General features: G+C 43.4%; 1 protein-coding gene across 1 annotated transcript in view; it reads left to right on the top strand.

The window, feature by feature from the left end:
• zbtb46 (zinc finger and BTB domain containing 46) overlaps positions 1-24,976 on the top strand; it is a 63,340-nt gene extending 38,364 nt beyond the window's left edge. The window contains exons 4-9 of the mRNA XM_085147180.1: positions 5,384-5,665; positions 10,345-10,682; positions 12,168-12,210; positions 12,329-12,454; positions 15,885-16,060; positions 17,150-24,976. Coding sequence (XP_085003306.1) covers positions 5,384-5,665; positions 10,345-10,682; positions 12,168-12,210; positions 12,329-12,454; positions 15,885-16,060; positions 17,150-17,590 — 1,406 coding nt within the window. The 3' untranslated portion in view covers positions 17,591-24,976. The remainder of the gene's footprint in view (positions 1-5,383; positions 5,666-10,344; positions 10,683-12,167; positions 12,211-12,328; positions 12,455-15,884; positions 16,061-17,149) is intronic.
• The last annotated feature ends 59 nt before the right edge of the window (positions 24,977-25,035 follow it).

The following is a 25,035-nucleotide window of genomic DNA, read 5'->3' as shown; positions in this document are numbered from 1 at the left end:
AGCTTATTCTTCTTAAGTCACTCACTGTTGAATGATGTGATCTACAATGCTCAGCTCAGTGATATTTATATAACACGTAAGCCACCGAAAGGAAACGGTAAGCGAGAATAAGTGCAAAAGAGGCTGGCCGAAGTGTTAGCTGTTAGCTTGACACCTGCGGGTAGGTGGGCCTAAGGATGTGTCGATGAATTGTGCTGCGCTGCTTTGAAGTGTGACCGCCATTTTAAAAAGGGATAAATCCTACCTAGAAATACACGTATATCCTCCTCGTGAATACAAATGCACTGGAAAAACACTCGAGGAGGTTAACCGTGGCCAGATACTACACCGTAGCCAGATTACGTGAGATCACATCCTGATTAATTCTGCCCACATGCTTGCATCTTGTGGTTGTTTAGCATTGCCGTCTTCATGTAGACATGGGCAAAAGCACAGAGAAAGGCAAGCGTTTTCAAATTTAGCTGGCTTTCCGTAGCCTACTCTCACACTCGCTCGTTCGCCCCCACCGTCACCACCCAACCCTCCCTCCCAGAGCCTCTGTAACCTCCCCCTCACCTCTCCTTGCTTCCCCTTCACTCACCCACCCACCCACGCTCCATCACCCCACCGTCCACCTCTCACCCCACCACTCTTGCAATCGTTGTGCTCCTCTTCTCTTTTCTCCTCTCCTCCCCTCCACCCACACTCTCTCTTTTTCCTCCGAGCCCCCAGCAGTACCACCATCACTACCAGCACCATCATCTCACTCTCTCTCTCTCTCTTTCTCTCTCCTGTCCTTTACCACTTTCTTCCCTCTGTCCCTCCCTCCTCTAAAGCCTTCAGGCACTGCTTGATTTATGCTTGCCCTCCCTATCCACCTCCCCACCACCACACACCCACCCACCCATCCTTCCCTATCTCTCCTGGAGGTTGTGGCCCGGCTAGTCCCTAAAAACAACAGAGAAAGAAAGCAACAGCGAGAGAGAGAGAGAGAGGATAACAACCTCTTTTACTTTCCATCCTCCCTCCTTTTTAACCCAGCATTTTTTTCATTCTCCTCTCCCACACTGCTTTTTAAATTGCCTCTGAATTCTTGAGCTGTTTTAGTGCCTCACTCCCCCTTCTCAGCTGAAATTACTTTTTTACCCTCTCAAACTCTGGCATGCTGAGGAAGCAAGTTCCACCTTCCCTCCCCTCTTTGTCCACTCGAGGACAAACACGCACTAATCACAGGTTCAGCGTACGGAACTGTTTGTAATAAAAGGTGAAGGAGAGACTTTCATTTTCTCATTTGGAAGCTTGACGCTGTGACGGCGGCGCGCAGACAACGCGGACAGCAGCGCAGTCTTGTGAGCAACATGGCTCTTGTAATGCCTTGTCCTTTTCAACCTCAGGCTGGTCAAGCCATTAACCGGGCCGACTTGGGGCAAGGCTTCTTTCTGTATCCTCCACTGTCTCTCACACACACACATGCGCACATATATGCATGGAGGGATACACATTGAGAGAGTCTTTCTCCTTTGTTTGCACTCTCTCATACTCAAACATGCACACAAGCCCTACTTTCTTCTCTGACAGCTCTCTTGTGGTCGTCAAGCCTCAGTAACTCGTTGCTTAACCACCCTGGACTTTTTCTCTCCATTGTGTTTGGTTACTGTCTCTGTTGATTTGAAGGCGGGGTGAGTTATGTGAGTGTGTGTTTGTGACTCGAGGTGTCGAAGGAGCGTGTCCATCATTAGCCAGGTCATGTGCGCTTGAGTGCGAAACCTGTAGAAATCTTTTTGGGGGAGTTTTGTGCCTTTTTTTTCTTTCTTTTTTTTTTTTTTAAATCTATTAGAATCTTTATATTTGGAAAATGGAAACTCCCTCTCAAAACAGTGTCAGGCTTCATTTAGAGAAGAGGGAGGTATTTGTAGCGAGAAACACACACAAACACCCGCCCGCACACACACAATCAGAACAGAAGATCAGAGGTCAAACTGGGTCACCTGACCCTTCCCTCCCTTTTCAGGCCTTCTCTCTCCTCCTTTTTACTGCGTCAAAGCGTGCTCTCTAGTAACACAACTCCCCTTGTGAAACACACACACACACATATCACTTAGATACAGTGCAGCCTCCAACCACAGCGCATAAAACTCTATCTTCTATCCATTAGCCGTAACTCGCTCAATGGATGATAAATTCAGGATTCCTCATAACACATTTGAAGTATAGTTCAGCGCACACCTATTTTATTTCCAAGGCAAGTCTTATTCCTCCTTTGCTTTTTCCCACTCAAGCCCCTGCATAGCTTGCAGCATCGCTCATGCGCGCGCACACGCACGCAAAACACACACATGAACAAAGAGAACTCACCATTTCCACATATTTGTCTCTCTTTTTAAAAGGGGGTTTTATTTAGCATAAATGTTGAAGCCAAGGGTGCCCGGCTACCATGGCAACCAAATTAAACGGAAGATCTCTTCAGAAAGCAGAAATCTAAATTATTCGGACTCTTTTATGAAGGGGAAAATGAAAATTCCCTTCACTGTACAGAGACCGCTGCACTGTAAAGGCAGAAGAAAAGAGAAGGGGGAAAAAAAGACGAGGAAAATGCTATTGTTTTTTTTTGTATCTGACCACGCAGTTCAAAGCCATATTCCACGCCATTGAAATTCATAGGTTGCCTCATGACAACCAGTACGTTAACACTCAGCATATGTGCACAAAGGAATGATGTAACCACAGTGTCTCTAAAACTCGGGATAAACCTATTGCCTTTGAAAGACACCACAATATGTGTATCTACAAATCCTCAACCAAACCCGGCACACGTATGATGAAATCCATAAGCTGCGCGCGTGGGATTAGGTGCGACTGGTTCTGGTGTGGTAAATGATTTTATCTGTAAGAACAGGATGAGGTTTAAGTAAGACAGCATCTACGCAGGCCCGATAAAGCTTACATAAGTAAAGGCGGATTATGCCGTATATTCCGATTATTTAGCGAGGAAGCCTGTTTGCGATCAGCTGAATACTAATTTCTAATATCTCCCGCTTAGTCCCGGATATGTGGGTATATCCTCAGAAAAACAGGATATGGCACTGCATGTTGCAGGCAAGGGAAAGTGGCTCACTAATGCATCAAATACAAAAATTCATTTCACACATTTTTTGTGCAAGACAGAAGTTAGACCGGCATCTGCAAGGAGACCATGAAGCAATCACTCTTCCATAACCCTTCCATTCAATCTACAACGTGTGACTGAAGGATTGTTACTGTATGACTGTAAGGAGTGCGGATATGTTCCATCTGTAGATGCACGTGTCTAAGGGGATGCTGGGAAACCGTTCTGGGGTCATTCACTCACCCAATGAACAGATGAGTGGAAGGAGATAGGGGTCAGAGATGACCCTCTTTTCCCTCTCTCCTTCCATTTGTCTGCCTCTTCTTTCTCCATATATGTGTGTATTTGTGCAAGTGTGCGTGTGTGTGCTGTTGTTGGCCAACAGCAGATCTATGTTATTGATTGACTCCTGTGGCTGCTGGGCTGCCCACTGAAGGAGGGGGCAGAGCTCTAATGAATTCCTGCACCTCATGCCCTGTGCGCAACCCCTACACCCCCTCCTTAATTAACTTTGTGTGTGTGTGCGGGTGGGACGGGGGTGTGCGTGGATGCACGCATGTGTGTCTTGTGTGTATCATCTGTGCTTCCTCCACAGCTCAACACCCCCGCTTTTACACTCCCTTGCCTTTTTTATTCCTTTATCTCTTTCTACGCTGCCCATGCCTCCTCTTTTTTTTCCTCTTTACTCCCCCCACCCTTATTTTTTTTTAATATCTTGTGATACGTTTGCTAGCCGTTTGATGACTAGTGATTACTTCGTATGTATGTCACTCTCATCTGAGGCGCCCCATCCTCAATATCTCACTCATATCTCTCTACACCTTTCACATCTATATGTGCAGCCATGCATACAGAACGTGTATCCATCCATCTGATCTGGGATCATTTATCTATCCCGAGCATGAAAAATGACTGACAGTTTCCCTGTGTCTGTGTGTGAGAGAGGGAGAGAGAGAGGGTGGTCAGCATTGACCTAGTAAGCTGAGAAAAAGCTGTATACCCATCGGTATTCCAGACATGGAGCCAAACTACTGTCTTTGTCACCTTGACTCCCCTGCAGCAGACGGCCACCAGGCTGCACGGAAACACTTAACACTGCCTAACTGTAGTTAAAATGAACAATAGGGCTATTTGGTTTTCTTGCTTCCATTATATTTTTTCATGTTTTCTTTCCTCTTTTGCTTCCCCACCCATTTTTGTTCTCAGTGCCCCCGCATCACCCTAGTTACTGTCCTCACTCTGTTTATTCCCCATTAGCTCCGAGTGTGATTTCAGCTGTCGCTGCATGGGCGCTGTGCAACGGTAAACTTATATATTAGGATGTCAGAAGGTTTCTGTCCAGAACAGTCACACATAATTATGTACACACACCCCTCTCCTTAAGGCAAGACTCAAGTCTGCATTAGCTCTCAGAAGTCTCTGTGTTTGTTTTAGATGTAGACAAGCCATTCTTTCAAAGACTCTAAGCCAGTGATGTGCCTGGTGTGTATTTTTGTCTACTTCTTTGTTGGAGAAAGCAACCTGTCATCAGCTAAATGTCAATTAGGAGGTAATAAAAGTGTGTTTGTGTCTGTATTTGTGTGTGTTTTTGTTTGCGTGTGTGCATGTGTGTGTGTGTGCTGAGCAGAGCTGTCGTCAGCAGTGTGGTCTGACAGTCTTGTAGATCTACAGTGGAACCTCCAGCGACATGTCTACTGCTGACAGCTTCTCTCTGCTTTCAACGAGTCTGATGGCTAAATGCACACACGCTCACAGGCATAGCGCATAAACACGCGCGCACACATGGATCACGTCTGTGTCTGCCATTCGCTCTCATACTGTCTCTTTATGATCTCTCTGTATTTTTGTTGACTGGTGATGATGAGGTATGTTAGGGAGTCGAGGAGAGCGAGGGATGAATCAGAGTGGTGACGTGTTGGTAGTTGCTACCAAAAACACTGGGTGTAAACGATGACTTGGCTGAGAGGGTTGAAAGGATTGGTTTAATATGGTGTTTTTTTGTGCTTTCACTCAGGCTGTTATCACTGTCAGGTGAAACCTAAAAGTGTCAACTTTTTTTCCTTGTTTTTTTGTAGTTTGGCCATCCCTGTTTATCCCCTTTGGAGATGCTTCACAGTGTCAAAAGTGATGGAATTTTCATCCTATAGAGAAACATATAATCCCTCAAATATATTAAAACAGTGCTTCAGTGATTTAAAACACCAGCTTGAGCTTGAATAGCATTTTAATGTCACTCATTTTTAGTTGTATAAGGGCACAAGAACCTCACCCGTCTTCTGTTACTTCATCTCTATTCAGGGGCAGACGTGACTGAACCCAACAGCTCAGACAGCCGTGGCGAACGCCTCGACTTCTTCCTCAAACAGGAAGAGCCTCTTGCCACAGAGTCCAGCTTCCTGGGCACCAACGAATTGGAGGAGGCCGGGGGAGGAGCCGGGGGTGGAACAATCTCATCTGTAGCCAATCTGAAGGCAGCGCTGATGAGTAAGAACAGCCTGCTGTCACTGCGGGCTGAGATGATGGGAGATGATAACCCCTTGTTGTATGAGTACCTGCCCAAAGGAGGACACTCCCTGTCTTGTAAGTCACTATTTACTAACACTGCACTCACACTGATTGTTATACACATACACACACACACACACACACACACACACACACACACACACACACACACACCTCAATATAACTTAGACATACACAAATTTTCTACTACTTTATCTTTGAGTACCTGCTTACGTGGTCACCTGCAATACATAAAACATACAGGCGTGACTGCTTCTGGCATGCGCCTCCTCTGTTGTCGTACTTTCCCTCATCAGCCACTGTTATCTGGATAACTCTGAATCCCTGTGTGTGCAAGTGTGTGTGCAAGTGTGTGTGCATATTGGTGTGTGTGTGTGTGTGTGTGTGGTGCCACTTGAGTGTGTAACCAGTTTGTGTGGTAATGCCAGTGATGACTAGTCAGCAGTGACTCAGTGAGAGAACATTTTGCTGGGATCGCTCGTGCTGTCTTGAGAAAATTTGTTTGGTTTTATGTGACAGTTTCTTTGTGGGTATCAGTGGGTCTACGGCTGTATTTCACCGCAGCAAAATAACACAACAGTGCAGCAGCAACTGTTCAGATATTTACTTACCAAATTGCTCTAATTACAATGTATAAATCTCTGCAAGCTGTTAGAAGGTCTTTCAAAATTAACAAATACATCCAAACTCACCAAATGTCATAAACAAAGAACACAATTACAGCAAGCAATAAAAAGGTGATCTTCACCTATTTGTTCGCTACAAATCTTTGCTTCTTGTTATATATCTGTGCACGACCGAGCAACCAATAATTATTCTTCTCGTTAAAATCTGATATGCTCAGCTAAAATTAGTAAAATAAGCTCTTAAATCACAGAATTCTTCCTGCTACAGTGTAATAAATCATTTCCTAATCATATCAATAATAGATCAATAAGCGGCCGCATTGGTGCTTAATTTGTCTGTGTTAACAAGAGATTTTTTTTTCTTTGTTCTGTCAGTTTTTTCTGCCTTCAATGAGGGTGTTAAACTGTGTGTGTGTGTGTGTGTGTGTGTGTGTGTGTGTAGATGTGTGTGTGTGTGTGTGTCCCAGTGTGAGCATGCATTTGCTTGAGTCCACGTCCGCGTGGGCACATTTGTGTGCGCGCGCATGTGTGTATTCAGCTCGTGTGTTTGTTTCTTTAGCTTTTACAGTCTAGTAATTGGATCTTTTGTCCCGAGTTCTGCCTGTTTTTGTGAGCGGAAGAAAAGCAAAGGAAGGGTACAACTCTGAGCCTAGTCATGTCTTTTCAGTTGAGCCCCACTCACCTACAAAATAAAAGACAGGGCCAAGACTTAATAGACCAAAACACACATTCACAGTCGCACGCGCTCGCACATGCACGTCACATCACATCGTTCCTTTTGTGTCAGTGTTAAGTGTGTGGGATTGAGATGTTTCTGTTGGCTTAAAGAGGAGAATCGGATGCTGTCACAGCACAGATAGACAGCCTCACAAGCCTCAGAAAGAAGAAGAAGAGGCTTTCTGATACACACTCAGACTTTACAGATACACTCAGCCTTGACTATATGAATAGGGGATTTGGAGAATTCAGAGAATGTTAATCATTTGCTCTGTGCATGGAAAAAAAACACATTGAATGAGCACTATATCTGCATTTTAGTTGTCACCAAAGAAACCTCAGGGAGGGTTTTGGTTAGCCAAACCCTATTTTCTATTCCCTACACAATAGGGGTTGGGGAAATGGGCCTGTCGAGATGGCCAACATCCTCCCCTCCCTCCCCAGGTCTGTCCCTGTGTCTAAATGAGGACAGAAAATAAACAAACACTGTACCTCAGATTACTGGGCGGAGGATAAGTCTGCCTGGTTTGACAGATCACTGCTCCCTGCCTCCCTCCTTTCATTCAGCCCTTTCCCCCCCTCCTCCTGTTCTCCTCCCGCTTCTCCTTCAACCCATCTTAACATCCTTCCTGTCCTTTTTCCCTCCTGTACTCCCCCTCACGCTATCCGTCCCTCCTTTCCTCCATTTATTTCTCCTTCACCCCTCCTTAACACTCATCCCTCACACTCTCCCTCACTCCCTCCCCTTTTGGCCAGCTCTTGCAGTTCCTCCATATTTGTCGCACTCTTGTCTCTTTCCCCCCTCTTTTACTTCAGCTGTGGAGCATCAAAGCATGTTGGTCTAAAATAGTGGGAAAGTATTGATCTAGGCGCGGAGGAGGCAGAGCAAGGTCACCTGTCCCAATTCCAGAGAGGCTTGAATATAAGCAAAAGGCCTTGACATAGAGCTACCACCTCCCACACCCTTTCATCTTGTTCCTCTTTCTCTCATTCTTTTTTTTCCCCCGACATAACTGACGATTTAATAAACCGGGTTTCTGCTAAACATCCACGCATCCAAAAATAAGATCATACTGGAAATATCTCTCTCTGTATGTAGCAAGTCAAACTGATTCGACCCCCATCTTGTTGACAGGACATGGAATTAAAATGCACAGCTTCTCTTTTTGCTATCCTTTGCATGGGTCACGGACCACATGCCAAAATACAGTGGAATCAGTGTGTATGTCAATCAACCTCCAAAATCCAATTAAGATCAATGGGATTTGGCCCCACTACCCCTCTGTGCGTCAGAGAGTCAATTCCAGACAATGGATTTTGCAAAACCATCCCTGCACACCTGCCCACACTGCCACCACGTACAGGATGTTAGGAACATCCAATTAACTATAGAGATTATACTGACATTATTGAACTTTTCCCTCCATTGCCAGCTCTCATCAATTCACATCTACTTTTAAAAATTGACTCACCTCTGTGCACTAGCTACCATTCATTCCACAGCTACTGCCAAGAGATTTTCAAAATGTATTTATGATTGTGACACAAATTTTGTTCCAAATTTAACAAATGGATCCTATATAGCTTGTCTTCTGGCTCTCTCTCTCTCTCTTTTTTGGTACTGCAACTGGAAAGGAAGAACAGTGAGGGTTAATTCAAAAAGCAGATGGATATGAATCTAATCCAGACTTGGATTTTCAAATTGAGTCTACTTTATATATCAACTCTTTTGGATTCAACAGGACTTACCTGCAAGTGGAGGAATCTAATACGTGGATGTGCACAAAGCTGCTATGAACCCGAACCTGCATGGTCTTTTGTTCATATATTTTTTCAAATAATAAAAAGTAAACAACACTGTCCAAAGGTTATGTGTCATTACGCATTTTTCCGTGAGGTTACAGAGAGGTAAAATCCAATCCAATCGTGCTATTTTCTCCTAACAAACTTACAGAGCTTTTTAGTTAATTAGTAACCTTGGTCAGTCACTTTCCAGTAATTGCTTCCCTAAAGCCTAAACAGATGTAATAAGTACAGACTCCATTGGGATGGCAGGTGAAAGAAAGGGATGACGATTGTATGTTAGTTCCTATTCAGTCATCCCATGTTTAAGTAATGCAATTATTTTACTTTTTTCTTGTCTTTCTTTTTTCTTGCCGCTGTGCAGGCAGTCAGCTGACTGCTATTTGCATACTTTAAAGCTTGCCAGACACAACTGAAATATTAAGCTCAGTGATACGACACTGTAATATATGCAGTTACATGTTGCATTTCTGCAAGAGGCTTGAACCAAAACTGATTAACTATTCCATGAAAGCCCTTTCCTGAGAACCGTCTACTGCCAGAACACCATTTGTTAATGAGCTACTCCCTTTCACCTGTATCTCATCCGTTTACTCTCGGTCTCTACTTCCTCTTCGCTGTTAATGCCGTTTCCCCTGTCACTGATGGGGTGGGGAAGAAGAGATGGGGAGTTAAGCATTTGTGTGTGTTCTCAGTGAGTGGGAGTGGGGAGTGTCGGGTGCGGTAGTTTAACATTCCAGGAATCCATCCACGGCCGAGCCTCATGGTTGTGTGATTCTGTCCGTTGTGCAGAGGAGGGCAATGAATGGCTAACCCACTGCATAACTCTGGAGACATTCCCCAAAATGCTGCCCACATTTGCACACGCTTGCATGCATACACGAACTGTCTAGAGAAGCTTGCAATACATTATGCTTTGATTAATACACACTATTAATCAAAGCGAAGAAAGGGAGAAAAAAAAAGAAATGCGCTCTCAGTACCAGCTAATGGTGATATTAATGTAGCAGAAAAAAAGCTCTGTGTGAATAGTTGTGGAAAGCTAAAGGTTCTGTGAAAAAAATTGAAATTTTATCCAGCGTGTCTTAACTTGTTGCTGGTAAACATCTTACATGGTCGATGTAGTCGTCCTTTACCCTGCGTGCACACAAAAAAAAATCTTCACTTGAGCTGCAAGATGGCTCCTCTCCAAAACAATCTCCTTCCACGCTACAGAGGATCCTCAAGCCCTCTCCTTATATGCATTTTACTCACACAACATGGCACATACACACTCACAAAACACACACCCGCTGCCATCCTCTGCGCACGCATGTGGGTGGAAGGAGAAGGAGAGCAGAGGAGCGAAAGAAAAAAAAGAGAGAGAAAGAGAGAAGAGAAGCCCTAACCCTTTCCCCTTGGCTGGTGGAAAGTGAAACTTCAGAGTTTTTCTTCCTCCCCCTCTCCATAGTGTTTGATAGTGTAGCACTGGCAGCCTCTGTGTGCCCCCCTGCCCACTCTCTCCCGTTGTGTTCTGGTGGCCAGCTGCTAGCAGAGTTGCAGTTGTACGTGAGTGGGTGGGTGAGACTCGTTTCCTGTGCTCCTCAGGGCTCTACTCCAACAACTACTGCAGCACGCTTCGGCCAGGGGCCACGGGGGCCACTATTCATAACAAACAGGGGGCTGGCTCCTCTCCTCCTCCTCTTCCTCTTCTTCCTCCTCATCTTCCACCATCATCATCACCACTACCGCCATCATCATCATCATCAACAACATCAACATCAGCATACTGCCCACCCACTCCACCCACACCACTGCACCCCTCTGAGCTTCGGCCCCTGGAGGCCCCCGGTCTGAGGGCTGGGGCACCCCTGCTGCACTCAGAGAGATTGGACATGGAAGTTGAAGAGGCCCCTGAGGGCCCAGAGCCCTCCACCTTGCCTGAGGTAAGTGTACCAGAGCCTGGCTCAGCTCCAGGGCACAGGCTGCTCTCTGGGCACTGCTACTCCACTCAGATAAAAGTTCTAACAGTGGAGATAAGTATCCAGGGGGCAGCATCACCCTGTTTCTATACACGCACACACCGAAGGGGTTTGAGAGGTGATGGAGGGTAGGAAGTGGCAAGTGATGTGTTGGGAGCAAGCTGGGAGTTTTTGCAAGAAGAAATTGGGGGTTAATGGGGATATTACCCTTATTTCAGAGAGTTCTTTTTAAAATGTTAGCACATCATTGCTCAATTCCTTTCTGTATCTCATTCTCTTTGTGGAATTTGGCATATTTCCTGCTTCGCTGGAGAAGAAATGCTATTTTTTTCCCTTTGTTTGCTCTTTCTTTTCTGTATGCTTTGTTTGCTTTTCTCTTCCTTTCAGATTGCCAGTTCTTCGCTCATGTCTCCCTTCTCAAATAATCTTTTAATATAGTTAGACTTGAATTCACCTTCAAGCCAGAAATGTCTTTGCTCAACATTAGTGGTAATGTAGTCCGTAGTAGTTACATTAGTGATGACACGTCTAGTCACAATGGCAGCGTGTGCTTAGAGATGGCAGATAACAGGCAAGGTAGTGTGATGAGAGTGAGTAGAATCAATACAAGTAGACAATGAGAGGTTTGCTCTCGCAGCCCAGGAGATTGTTTGTTCTTCTCAGTGTGTGAGTGAGAGAGAGAGAGAGAGTGTGTGTGTGTGTGTGTGTGTGTGTGTGTGTGTGTGTGTGTGTGTGTGTGTGTGTAAGAGAGAGCATGGCAATATGAGCATGTGTAGCAGTGAGTTTTGTGCCAGTCTATGTGTGTGCGCTGTGTGTGCGGGTGAGCATTTAGGAGCAGCATTTGATTTCAGTGGACCTGCCTCCCAACAAGCCTCCCTATCTCTACGGACAAGCCATCTGTTTGCCCAGTGCATGGTGTTCTGTTCTTAGAGAGGAAGGAGGAGGAGGAGGAGGAGTGTAGGGGCTGAGCAAATGGGCGGGGGTGAAGGAATGGCAGGAGCATGGAGTAGATTGAAGAAGAGTGGAGTTTAGTTTAGTTGCCGAAGGAAAGAAAGTGTGGGGACGGGTGTTTAGGTGCACCTTGCTTACACCCAAGAGAGTTTTGAGTTTATGAGTATCTCTCCCGTAATTCATTTATTAACACTGTAGCTCAGCATAACTGTTCATTCTGTGCCCATGAGACAGCTGTAGCATCCAGAAACGATTTACTGTTTTTTTCTCTGTTTGCTTTCCAGTTTCAAAGTCGTTGAATAATCATGACCTTGTTTTGCTTTACTTTTTAATTTTCTACTTCCATGTCTTTGTTTCTCCATTTCTTACAATTATTTTTAAAATAAGCTTGCCTTCACAGCTTGTACCATCTTCCTTCCTCTTGCATGTCCAGACAACATTCCATACAGGTTGTATGAATATGCCTGTGTGACATAACAGTATGTTTTGCGCTTACAGGAGGGCACGAAAGACAAAGAAGACACGAAAGAATACAACACAGGTATGGAGTATGCTATAAAAGTTGTCACAATTTAATAGTCGTGGTAACTTAAGCTTGTGCTTATTGTACCTCATTATTTCTCTGATTTTCACTCTCACCATCCTTCTCACTATTTCAGCCTTGGAAGGTGACCAGTCTCCTGTCGAGAGGGATCAGATGGGCGAGGAGAGTTGTGCGGGTGGCTTGACTGTGCCTGCGTCAGTGCCCGTGGTTGGCAGAGGGACTAAAGGGCTGCTTGGGCTGGGTGAAGAGGCTGGATTAGGGGAAAGGGTTGTGCCAGAGCACGGTGCCTGGCCCTCACAGGGGTTCGCCTGCTCCCTGTGCAAACGGCTGTTCCGCAGCCTGGAGCATCTCAGGGAGCACGAGTACCGCCACACCCTATCTCTGATGGCCTTGTCCCTTGACTGGCCGAGCATCCAAGGTCCGCACCACCAACCGACCCAGCCCCCTCAACATCCGCAAAATCATCCTTTTCACTTTCAGTCTTTATACCGGCCTGCAGTAGCTGAGCCTGCACCGGCGCGGTACCTGTGCTCGCAGTGCCCCGCCAGCTTCACTCTCAAATCTAATGCGGACCGACACGAGAAGACCATCCACTTCAAGAAGAAGTTGATGCAGTGTGTGTACTGTCTGAAACACTTTAGAGACCGCACAGACCTACACAGGCACCTGTCATCCGTTCACTCCAAAGAGAGAGGGCACACCTGCCCTGCCTGTGCCAAGGCTTTTAGCACCCAGAAAAACCTGGCCACACATGTAAAGGTGTGCTGCCAGGTGGGGTCGTGCCAGGAGCTATACTGGGAGGCAACATTGGAATGGAAATGTCTCAGGGTGGGACTATAGACCCACTGTGGCGAGTAACGCAACAGATGAAGGTTGACAATCATAATCACAGTATCAATGTGGAAAACTGAGAGTGGAATTACAGGCAGCACGCTACACAATTTCCTACCCATCAGTTAGTCGTGTATCCTCAAATGTGTTTTACGTTCATGCCAAAAATACTCTGTGGTGTCATCGCAGTAACAAAGTAAGAGTTCCTTTTAAAATCATATGTCTGTTGATTATGGATATAAATATCTAGGGACTTTTTCTATTGCTTGCTAAGTTTTATGTCACTATTTTTTTTTATGGTGACTAAAACTGACGACTAATGTGTCAAAACTGCACAACTGCTATGCAAAAAAAAAAGAGAGATACGTTTAAAACAAACCTTTGACTGAAAATATATGTGGTCTTTTTAGACTGTGCGAATAGTTTTAGTGAGCGCTGAGTGTACCCATGAACAGGTGAATTACTTCCACTGCAGTGCCGGGTGAGAGATTTGGGGGGGGATGGGGGTTTCCACCTCCCGACCTTAACCACTTGTCTCACTTTTCTGTCGCCAGCCACCAGTCTGACTAAACTCTTCTCTCCTTTTTAGGCAGAGAGATCTTTATCTTTCTGTCCACCCCTGCATTAGGGGCACAAAGACGTTCAAAGATATCTGCCAGGCATTACTCTGAGTCACAGCCCACACAACCACACCACCTGCAGGAATTCTGCAGCATTGCATCATAAGGACAGAATAAAAACCCAGGCGAGAATATGACTGATGCCAGGGGCAGTACGCCTCAGCTGATAGAAGGAACTGTCATAAAAGAACTGAAACACAGAACAAAAACATTAGATTTTGTTAACTATAGGCCAACAGAATCCACCGCTATTGAGCACAGTATCTTGAACTCAGTGCGACATGACTGCTTTCAGTCAAAGACTGTCATATCGGTACAGATGAGGGGATGTGCTGAACGAGACAAAGCCAGCTAAAACAATAGATCAGTAGCAGCTAGGAAGGGTGGGTTGGGTGGTGTCATTTTCTCTTTCTCTGTCCATCTCTTCTGTCCCAGATCTGTAATTCTTGCAACGGCTGAGTGTGGTTGGAGCTGGACAGTAATTGGTCCTTCACGGCTCCGGCCCCCCTTAACCTCTGACCCCTCATCTGAAGAGGAAGTGGGCAATGAAGGGCAGATGCTGGATGATCTTAGTGATGTCACGGCTGCAGACAGATAATGGTGTGGTTGTGAGCACGGGGTAGAAAATGAGAGATCAAGAGAGACAAGTAGGCAAATGCAGGAGAATAATAAGAGAGGTGGTGGAGGATGTCGATGGGCAGAAGCAGGATTATTGGAATCAGCTTGAACACTGGCTTGAAACCCATTGCTAATGTAAATTCACACCAATTTCTGCCAAAATTTTCTCTCTTTCGTTTACAGCAGGCCTTTAACATGCAACAAGATACTGTCTTGATAAAACCCAATTACAGTAAATAGGTTTGTTGTGTATACGCATACTGTGATTACTATGCCCAAAGAGAAGCTATTCACCTGTGTTTACTTCTAATTATCACTTGAGCACATTGAGCTGCAACCTCTGTGTGCTTAGAATAGCAGAACTGGTGTCAATTGGGAATCTGTCCACTTCCTGTTGTGTGCATATCCTGTGTATATACATAGGGAATTCCTAAATGCCAAATCCTTTCTACCACAGAATCCCACATTTTCAGGTAGCACGCCCTGTCCTAGCCAGCAGCTGGGACAGAGCAGCAGGCTCGCAGAAGTCAGGAAATAGTCAGAGCCAGTCATTGAGCAGAAATGAAAAATACTGAAAGGCCGTTTTTGAGTGCTGTTGCAAATGTGAAATACTGAAGATATTTTGTTCTATATTCTAGATTTTCTCATTGACATCCCTGTGTTGTACAAAAGCTGTACTTTTCAAACAAGATTCTACTTGTAGATTTTATGCTGTAATTAAACTATGATGGAACTTTTTAAACGTTGCTGCCGTTTTTATTCTTCAATGAAGCTATTCGTGTTATGTACACATGTGCACACATACACACACTGCAATATTTCTCTCATTACTTTTGCACTTTAACCAAAAAAAATCTGTTGTGCAGTTCATGTGTATTTGCATGCTTTTTTGTGATGTGCTTCTTGAATATTTAATCAGAGCAGAAGTCGATTTGCAGATGGAGGTAAATATATTGTAAACGCTTGTAACCCCTACCGTATGTTTGACTCCCAACTATACGTGATTAGTGTTTGTTGTGATTTTGTATTCATAAATCCAATTCCAGTCTCCCCGAGTCATATGCTTTGTGTCAGTGGCTAGAAACAGACAAACACAGAGAAACAGTCAGTGTCTTTTACCTAAGCTATCACTTAAATCTAGACTTTAAATAAAAGATTCACCAGACCCCGACACAACACTAAGACATGGTATTAATATTTGTTGTATTTCGCCTCCCCTTGTGTGACTCAATATTCCTTCTTTGTGTGGGTGATTTTATTTTCTTGTCATTGTCTGTGTTTGTCTTTCTGTCTGTGTTTTTCGCTGTCCATAGTAGAGACCTTCTAGTGCAACTAAGGCAGACTGGCTGTTGTGTTATGTGTTTATAGTATCTCTTTGCCTTTATTACTTTAGTATAGAGGAAGAACTGTTGCCGGGGCAACCGTAGGGATTGGGGTGACCATGGGAATTGATGGTACATTTCTAGACCATGCCGCTAATTAAATGCAGTAACTAAAAAGTGACATGTTGGTTTATTTAAACAAGCGTCACTCAACCTTCAATTCTTTTTTTCTCTCCCCCTTCTTTCTCTCTATCCTCCCTCCCCTTCTCTCTCCTTTCAGTGAATGACTTCACGGTGATCCGCAAAAAGTTCAAGTGCCCCTACTGCAGTTTCTCTGCTATGCACCAGTGCATCCTAAAGAGGCACATGCGCTCCCATACTGGTGAGAGGCCCTACCCCTGTGAAATCTGTGGCAAGAAGTTCACCAGAAGGGAGCACATGAAGAGGCACACACTGGTGAGTGCAGGCCTTCATTTACATGTAGGAGGTAGCAAAGTACACCTTACTCAAAGTGAAGATTTATAGATGTTATATATAAGAGACAGACAAAACATTATATATACATTACTGACTCGTTTGTTAATTCCTGTATAGAAGCTTTGATTTAACATCAATGCTATTACCATCTTGGTTTGTTTTTTTGTTTTTTTTGGGGGGGGGGGACAAAAGGCCAGCTTATTTAGATGCTATAGTGCATTCACAGACACCAGCTACTTACTTCAAAGCAATCTTAGACAGTATAAAAGATGGACATAGCTACCACTGGGTTCTGAAGTGCCCCTTTTGAAGCCTTGAGATTAACGTTTCTACCATCGCCATCTTGTTGCAAAATACTGGATGTGATGTGAGGTTTACCACAGACTTTAAAACCACTCTCTTGTTCTTAGCAATTTATTGTGTGTCTTCAGATCACAGAAAATACTCAATTTCGAAACACAGTACGACCAAGATTTACAAAATAAGCAGAATTTTTTTATTCTGTGTGACCCAAAATGAGTGACACAGTGAGTGTATAAACTCTGTGGGAAAGTGTTTACAGAGGTCAAATTAGGAGGCCCTAGACCTCTCTTGAGGTTTTACAGACATTTGACCATCCATCATATGATGTTAGCTTGTCTGCCGGAAATGTTACAATCATGGTCACAACCTAGCTCACAATTTAAGTAAATAAGGCCCCAGTCACAGAGACCTAAAGAGTGGTCCAAAACCATCTCATAATCACCGATCGTGAGTGAAAACATTTGTATTTCCTGACTGGTTATTAGTGGTTGCTGGAGGTTGATGGCAAATGAAAATTGCTAAAGCCCCATGCACACAGGTCTACAGACTGGTCAATGACCCCCCTGGCAGTCACCTGTTGCCAGCAAATAAATTGTATTCCTCTTCCTCTTTATTCAGTCGCTAGCATATTGCTGCAGTTGTAATTTGAATGGATTCACATTCAGTTTCAGCTGTGAAGTTGGACCTTTTAACTTTGGTGCAGGCTTTTGCTCTTCCACTTGGAATTTAAAAATTTTGCAAAAATGTTGTGTTTCCATCCCACAGGTCCACAGCAAAGACAAGAAGTACGTGTGTAAAGTCTGCAGCCGAGTCTTCATGTCAGCAGCCAGTGTTGGAATCAAGCATGGCTCCCGCCGCCACGGCGTCTGCGCTGATTGCTCTGGCAGAGGCATGGCCGCACTCCTGGACCACAATGGCGAGGTGGGTGGCGATATCTCTCCGGAGGAGGAGCTGTATCCTGGCGACCGTTTCCACGATGACCAAGCAGAGTGTGATGGAGATGGAGAAGGGGAGGAGGAGATGATGGTCGAAGGGGACGGAGAGATGCTGGGAGAAGGGGAGGAAGACAGAGGGAAGTGGAAGGACTCAGGGATGACCGCTGAGACGCACGGAACGCTGGACAATGAGAAAGAGGAGAGTGACTCCTCGGCACAGGAGGGGGAACAGCAGAATGGGAGCGAGAAGGACTTTGCCTGGATCTCATAGAGTCTGTCCGGCTCCTGTTAGTGACCCATCGACAGATCTCTGAAGATCTTTTGTGATCTCTCAGGCAGAATCCTCTGCTCTCTTTACCCATTCGTCCCACTTGGGGCAGGCCTTTCTTTGAGTGGAAATGCTGTAGGGTGATGCGCGACAATGATCTAATACCATTACGAGTAACACTCAAATGCACACATACCGACATGCACACACTTTTACCACACACACACGCACACACACGCACGCTCTTCTCAACCTTGACTGCCATAGTAGAGGAAGAGATGGCTCAGTGCAAGGCTTTTTCTGCTTACCTCCTTTAATTCTGATGCAGTGTTTTTGTGTTGTTTTTCTCGAGGGTTCAGGCCAGAGTCGAGTAGTTTTCTACTCTGTCAAAACAGGAATCAATGGCGGCGCTGCCAAGGACATGGCCAACGCCAGACTGCTATGTATGTTTTCCATCACAATCATCATGGAAATCAAGGCTCACTGACAGTGTAGGGAAATAGCCAGGAGGAAGGCTGTCTTGGTCTTATAACTATGACTATAATGCTTCTGGGAAAAGTGTCTCCCTATGAGTGAAGGGGGGGTCTAAATCTATTGCAAAGCTACGTGTGTCAGAGGACCGGGCAGCCCAATGGCACATTGTTGAGTCCTACTGCCACAGACTTGCACTTTAATGACAACTGACTCCTATCAATACCCTGAACCCGTGGTTTACATTTTTGATCTGATCTTTACTTACCTAAACAACTCGGTGACCGCACCTACCTTTAAGGATATACTTTATGTCCTCTTGACTGTTATCACGAAATAGAGATCACTGAATCTTTGTGCAGATTGCTGTTTATATAGCCTATGCCTTTCAGTGGGGTCCTTAATCTTTTCTTCACTTAAGTTTACCGCCTGGTTTCTATTGATCCATTCCAAGAAATACTGGAGTTTTGAGAAATGTATATAAAGTTTTGTTTTGGTTTTGGGGTTGTTGTTTTTTGTTTTTTTTTTTTTTGGGGGGGGGGGGGGGGGGGATTTAAAAGGGGACTGTAGGCTGTGCGAGACAGAGAGAGACAGAGAGACCGAAAGATGCTTTTTAGCGTTTCAGCCGTCTTCACCCACGTAGTGGACATCAGTTTCTGCTTCCTGTTTTTAAAATCAATTCAAGCACACAGTGGATGCTCTACACTAATAACTCTTTCCTTCTCTCTCGCTTTCTCTGGTCCAGATTCTCTCACACTGCAGGTTGTGACGATAGGACCTGAGAGCTAAGTCTCTCACACTTAAGGAGGAGCTGCCTTTGTGTAAATTTTTTTTGGTTTGTTCGTTTGCCGTTTGCCGTGTGCGTGTGCGTGTGTTTTAAGTGAGTCATGTAATTCCACTTGCTGGAATCAGAATATGCAGACTCTTTCCACGATTCTTTTGCTGATATGCTTTCTCTGGCTTTGCAAGGTAAAAAAAAAAAGAATTGCAGAATTGTGCTTGAAATTCAGAGTTTGCTATTTGCAGAGAGTGTAATTTGACTTTGTTTTGTTTGACAGCTATTTATTGAGAAACCTGTTTGTTTATTTGTGGATTCCTAATTTTCAGAAGTCCTTCCCTTGCTCTCGCCCTCTCTGTACATGTTGAGTGGAACAGGATGGCTGCTTGTATGCAAGGATGAGTGTCCAGTGTCCAAAAGATATTCTATATTCAGTTCTTAAGATTATTTCCATGTTTTGTTTTGTTTTTTGTTTTGTTTTCGGCAAAGTTGACAATTCAAGTGAGTCAGATGACATGTCTTATTATTATGAATATCAGAACTATGATTACTTGTTGTTGATGTTACTATTATTAATTATTATTAAGTGCTGGATGCTAAGCTTTATGGTGTGTTCTTTTTTTTTGATATTTTATATCTTGTATAAGGAAAAAAAAAGCTTTTATACTTTGCCTTGTTGTGGACAGCAAGCCATGGGGCTTTTATCAATCTTTTATTGTGCCAGTTTATGCTTTCTCTGTCGTATTTGCTTTTATTTTTATTTTCATTTCTTTTTCTTTTTCTTACCAGGGGGGAAAACACATTCACTGTCAAACATCTCTGTTAGATATTGATTGAAACATGTATTCAGCACATGCTTTTGCATCACTAATGTACACTAATTGATTAATATCGAACCAAAAACAATCTAGTAATTTGTATACATAAAGTGCTTTTGTTTCACGGTCTGTGTGTGCAGGTGCTTCTGGATTTATTGTTGTGGTAAACAGTTTTGTTGTTGGGTTGTTTTTATTTTTTTGAACCTGTCATTATTCGTCACAGTTTGGAAAAACAAAAAACAAAAAAGTGCACGTTATGGTGTTATTGTGAATATGAAGGGCTGTGTGAAAGGACCAGCTAGCTTTTGAAGACCGCATCTTAAAACCAGGCTGATTCTTTTTTCTTTTTTTTTTCTGGCTACTGCTGTGTCTCACGCCTTTGATGACACGCAATCAAGTAGAAATGCAGTGTGCAGACGAAACACGTCTATCGGACAGTAGAGCGTTGAGTCCACATGCTGTATTCCTATATGTCAGTGCTTTCCTGGCTTGACCCCAGTTCATTTACATAAAGGGAAAGAGTGCTGCAGTAGTAACTCTGGGAAACATTTTGTTGCCAGTGCTGGTCGCACACATTTGGCCTCTTCTGTAGGTGCCATGGACTGCACTTCCCATCAGCCCCTGCTGAGAGACTCTCAGTACAGTGAGATTTGTGATGCTTTCTTTATGTCTGACAGATATCTTTATTTTATTTGCATTATTTATTGTGCTTTTGTTTGACCCATTTATCAAACAGTTGTACTTTTCTGGGGTGGAAAAAAAAAGAAGAAGAAAGACAATGGGGTAGAATATGTTTATGAATGTCAATGGTGGGTGTGGAAGGAGCCCATAATCGGTGGCAAATCTCTGTCCTGTGGTGCTGTTTTGGCCCCTGAGAGGCATCTGGATGTATGTGTGACTTCCCCGGCCCCCGCGCTCTTCTCACGATCTGTACTGTACGTCTTCTTCCTCATTCTGGGTTGTACTTCAGGAAAACGTCTGCCATCAACCCCTCAATATGTGCCTCAATGACATTTCACCTGTGTGCTTGCAAGAGTGTTTGTTTCCAAGAGACGACTGAATATTTGTAACTCAATGGATAGAGATTATCGAGATGTGACCAATCAGATTAGAGGGCCGAAACATTCGAGGATTTTGAAAACTTCAAAGAGACAAATCATGATGGGCGACCAGATTCTCCTTCCCACCGTGTGTTAATGACCTTTTGTGCCCTGATTCTGTGGTCTTAACTGCATGCCTATGTTCATTTTGTCATACCAAAGCGGCATCTTCGGCATCTGCACACAACTGTCTCATTCCACACGATGCAAAACTGGAACTTTTTTGCTCTATTGCAGATGAATATGGGTATTCTTAGACATGTACAAATTGCAATCCTCATTTAGCCTGTATAGCTTGATTCACACGTGCAAATCATGAAGCCATAGATATGGGTATATCTATATTATACTATATTTCAAAATTGGCGCTTTTTACTTTAGATTTTGTTCTTCTACTAAGAGTGATGTGTGTATACCTTCATATATATAAATTTATATTACTATTATATATTATTTATTTTCTCCCTCAAGTTTCAGAGGGTCTCTGATTTGTAAAAGGTCGCACTTGAAGCTTGAGGTTTGTTTATTTTCATTGGGAATATTGTTCAATATGATGCTGACTTTATATTATCATAATCCTGTGTTTGTAACAAAATGTGCTAAATAATCAAAAAAAAACCTGTCCTGTTTTTACACCTGTTTTGTTTTGGGCAGATTTTAAGTGCTCTTGTGCTGATATTTTTTTGGTTGATAGTACTGATCACAAAACATTTTTACAGTCAACCATGAGCCTCCTGTTTTGATGTTGGGACAGGCCCGCCAGCCGTCCAAGCCTCTTTCTAATTCATGTTTAGTGGAAGAATTAGCTTGACTATTATTTGCAAAAACCAATCAGTCTCAATAAATTTTGAAATTGCTGCTGTAAAGAAGTGACCAGTGTGTGATGTGCCTTTTGTTTTCATGAACACAGCTAATAGCAATGGTGCTGTCACACCACCTGTTGTCCACAAGGGGGAGGAATACACAAGTCAAAAGACAGCCAAGGTAGCAAAAGCAGAAGGAATGAATCCACTGTTGCCTTTGAAAGACTGCTCATCATAAACTTACACTTCGATAGTCACAGTCATCTTCATATAAACAAATGAACCCGATGACAAGGCTGCTTCCATTTAGGTTTTATTTTCCTTTCTGTCACATTACATCACAGAGATCACATTATCGACATCATACATGTTTCATCCATCTTTCCAAGCTCTCGTCATAAGCTTGACATTCACACAAATACTCCTTGAGTGCACCACTCCTCAGAAAGTGCTTCCTCCATGTGCGTGGGACTGCTGATGAGGACCAGAGGCCAAGCCCACACACAGGAGAAATCTTGCCCTCCAGTGAAGACCCAAGACTGACGTCAAGTTTCCCACAAAATGCTCTTAGCACTGTGTGTTTGTGTGTGTTACGGGCTGCAATGAGCATTTTTACATCTGGTGAAAAACAGACTACATCAGCCTTGGGTTATTGGATACTTGGAGGGGAAATCTAACACATAAAACCCTTCAGTGTTGTATCTCCTAATGAAAAAGAAAAAAAAGGGGGGGGGGGGGGAAATGAGCGATACTAGACATGCAAAATAACCTCAAACTCAACCAGACAATCAATCAATCAATCAATCGAGAAATAAAAAGCAAAAGGTTGGTTTTTATGCCAGCCAGCGTAAGGCTCAGTAAAAACACGAGATGGTACGGGGAAAAAATAGGTCATCGGATGAGAGAAGTGACAGACGGGGTAAACGCCCAGACAAACAACACAGCAAAGTAGTAGAAGAAGCAGAGAACTGTGTAGAGCTGCCATTGCAATGCATTACATTTGATTTGGAAGGAGATCTATTGGCTTTGCTGCTGCTGGTTTACAGACGACATTCACAAAAGCACCACATCAATTTTGACGTAATTGAAAAAAACAAAAAAAGAACAAAACAACAGCAAAACAAAGGCTTTCTGATGCACATTTCAAGGGTTTAGTTTAGCTTAATATACTGGGTAAAGGCTTGGGTGTGACCACAATAAAGCTGGACAGGACAAGAACAGGAAGTGGAAACGGTGATCGGGGAAGTCGCTGTAGTAAAAAGGAAGTGGAAAGGATATGTTTTTTTGTTTTTTGTTTGTTTTTAAGTGAGCAGTTGGAAGACACTAAAAGCATGCCGTCTATTGGAATGTGCAAGGCAGGATCAAAAATTTCCATGGTGCCCCATGACGAAGGTTATCCTGCCTAACAAAAAACTTAACATCAAATCCACAAACAACACCTCTGACAATGATAACCACACATATTCAGAAAAACAAAAAAAAAATGCCAGGGTAAAAGAACAGCAACAGTGTGAATGTCACCAAAAAGCAAGTTAGTTCTTGTTCCATTGTAAAGCGTTTCATTGCACAAAATAGGATAGTAAAGCAATACTGCAAGGTCGTGCCATTTTATATGATTTAGCACTGCGGCAACAGCTGTCTGTGGGTGTTAAAGATTTGGATACCAAAAATCAGGACATGTTAAAGGTTCACTACAGGCAGTAAAAACTAGCCAGCAACTATTACAACAACAACAAAAAAAAAAGACTTTATACTTTTTTTTTTATAGGTTTTACATTCAACATGTTTTGTTTTTCTCCCCTTTGCCTCTAAGCTACAATATACATTGAATCTGTTCACTATAACTTCTCAAACAACTTTAAAAATGAAAGAAAAACATTCGGTACTGTAAAAAAAAAATTCCTTTTCATATGACAGTTACAACAAACAAAAGAAAAGCGATATATGAAAAGAAAAAAAAAAAAACCTCACGGTTCTCTTTATGTTGCATATGTACAAGAAAGCCCTGAAAATGCAAAAAACCATCTATATCGTCACTGCTTTCCATCTACTGCAAATGAGCACACCCACAAACAGTCAACTTCCATCTCCATCTCTCATTATGTAGCTGAAAAGGGGTAATGGCTGATCTTGTCACCACAAATGTTTTCTTGTCTAACACAAGAGCAATTTTGTACCCATGTTTTTACCCAAGATTCACTCAAAGAACAAAACTCCTAATAAAACAAGTCTAGGAACTTACCCTCACACACCAGTTTAGTGCAACTTAAGAAAAAACAAAAAACCTGCCTCTGTGGCAGGCAGAGGGTCATACTAGCTTAACATGTGCTAAAAGTCCCATTCTCTGCCAGCTAAAGCGCTGGCCTGTAACCGCCATTGGTGGAATCTGAAAGTGCACTGTGGATGGGGAGGAGAGAGAGAGAAAGAGCTAAAATGGGGTGCATTTGACACTAACCCAAAGCTCAACCGAGGATACAAAATGAAAAAGTGGTATCCAGCACTAATAACATATGTACATGTTACTTTTTTCAGCAAAATGTAAAGAAGCAGGAACTTGTTTTTAAGTAAAGGAAGCACAAGGCTGAGCTTTGTGGATAAACATTGTATTGTGAAAAGAAACTCCAGGCAATAAAACACTGTAAAGCATTTGTTATCAATCTGATAATGTGTAGTTACTGGCTAAAACTGGTGTTTTCCCATCACTGAGACAAGGCTGGTGCTGCGTTCATCCCTTGGCACTCTTCCAAGGAAAGGCAAAGTGACTACCGAGTACCTCACTGTACTTCCAGTATCACACTCCTAAAGCTGGCAGCACTGCCGTGTTTAGTACAACAACTCTGACACAGAGTGCAAGACACTGACTCTCAGGATCATGTGCTAATAATGGGGAACCGCAGAGGTTCGCAACCCCTGCCCCTGACACCCCATTTATTCCATCAGGCAGTGACGATACGCCTCCCACCCACGACCCCGCCCAAAACAAAATACCCCTTTCACTTAAAAAGTTTCGTATATAAAATTTTCAGTTATAAAAACACGTCTTTGCACAGTGCAACCTAGTGCAACTTGATTAGTTCAGTATATCTTTTCCTTTTTGTGTTCTCTTCATTGGCACTTGGTGAAATGGTTAAATTTCTGACGTTAGAGGCCTGCTGACCTAGCTTATGTGAGATGCCACTGGAATAATGCTTTTCTTTTAAAAGGTGGGGAAATTAAAGTTCAATAACAACAATAAGTGCTCGTGTGTGTTTAATGCTTGAAGGGGGAAGTGCTACCATACACAGTGGGGGAAATTATTATTTCATCCCTTGCTATATTTACAGGTTTGCTCACTTACAAAGAAATAAACAGTGGCTAATTTTTAAGGGAGAATACCAACCAACCAAAAAAAACAAAACAAAACAAAAAAATCCCCCCCCCCCCCCCCCCCCCCCCCCCCCCCAAAAAAAAAAAAAACAACATTACATAAACATCATAA

This window comes from Neolamprologus multifasciatus, chromosome 20, assembly GCF_963576455.1.
Source record: "Neolamprologus multifasciatus chromosome 20, fNeoMul1.2, whole genome shotgun sequence".
Taxonomy (NCBI): Eukaryota; Metazoa; Chordata; class Actinopteri; order Cichliformes; family Cichlidae; genus Neolamprologus; species Neolamprologus multifasciatus.
This window is presented reverse-complemented; position numbering and strand designations above follow the sequence as displayed.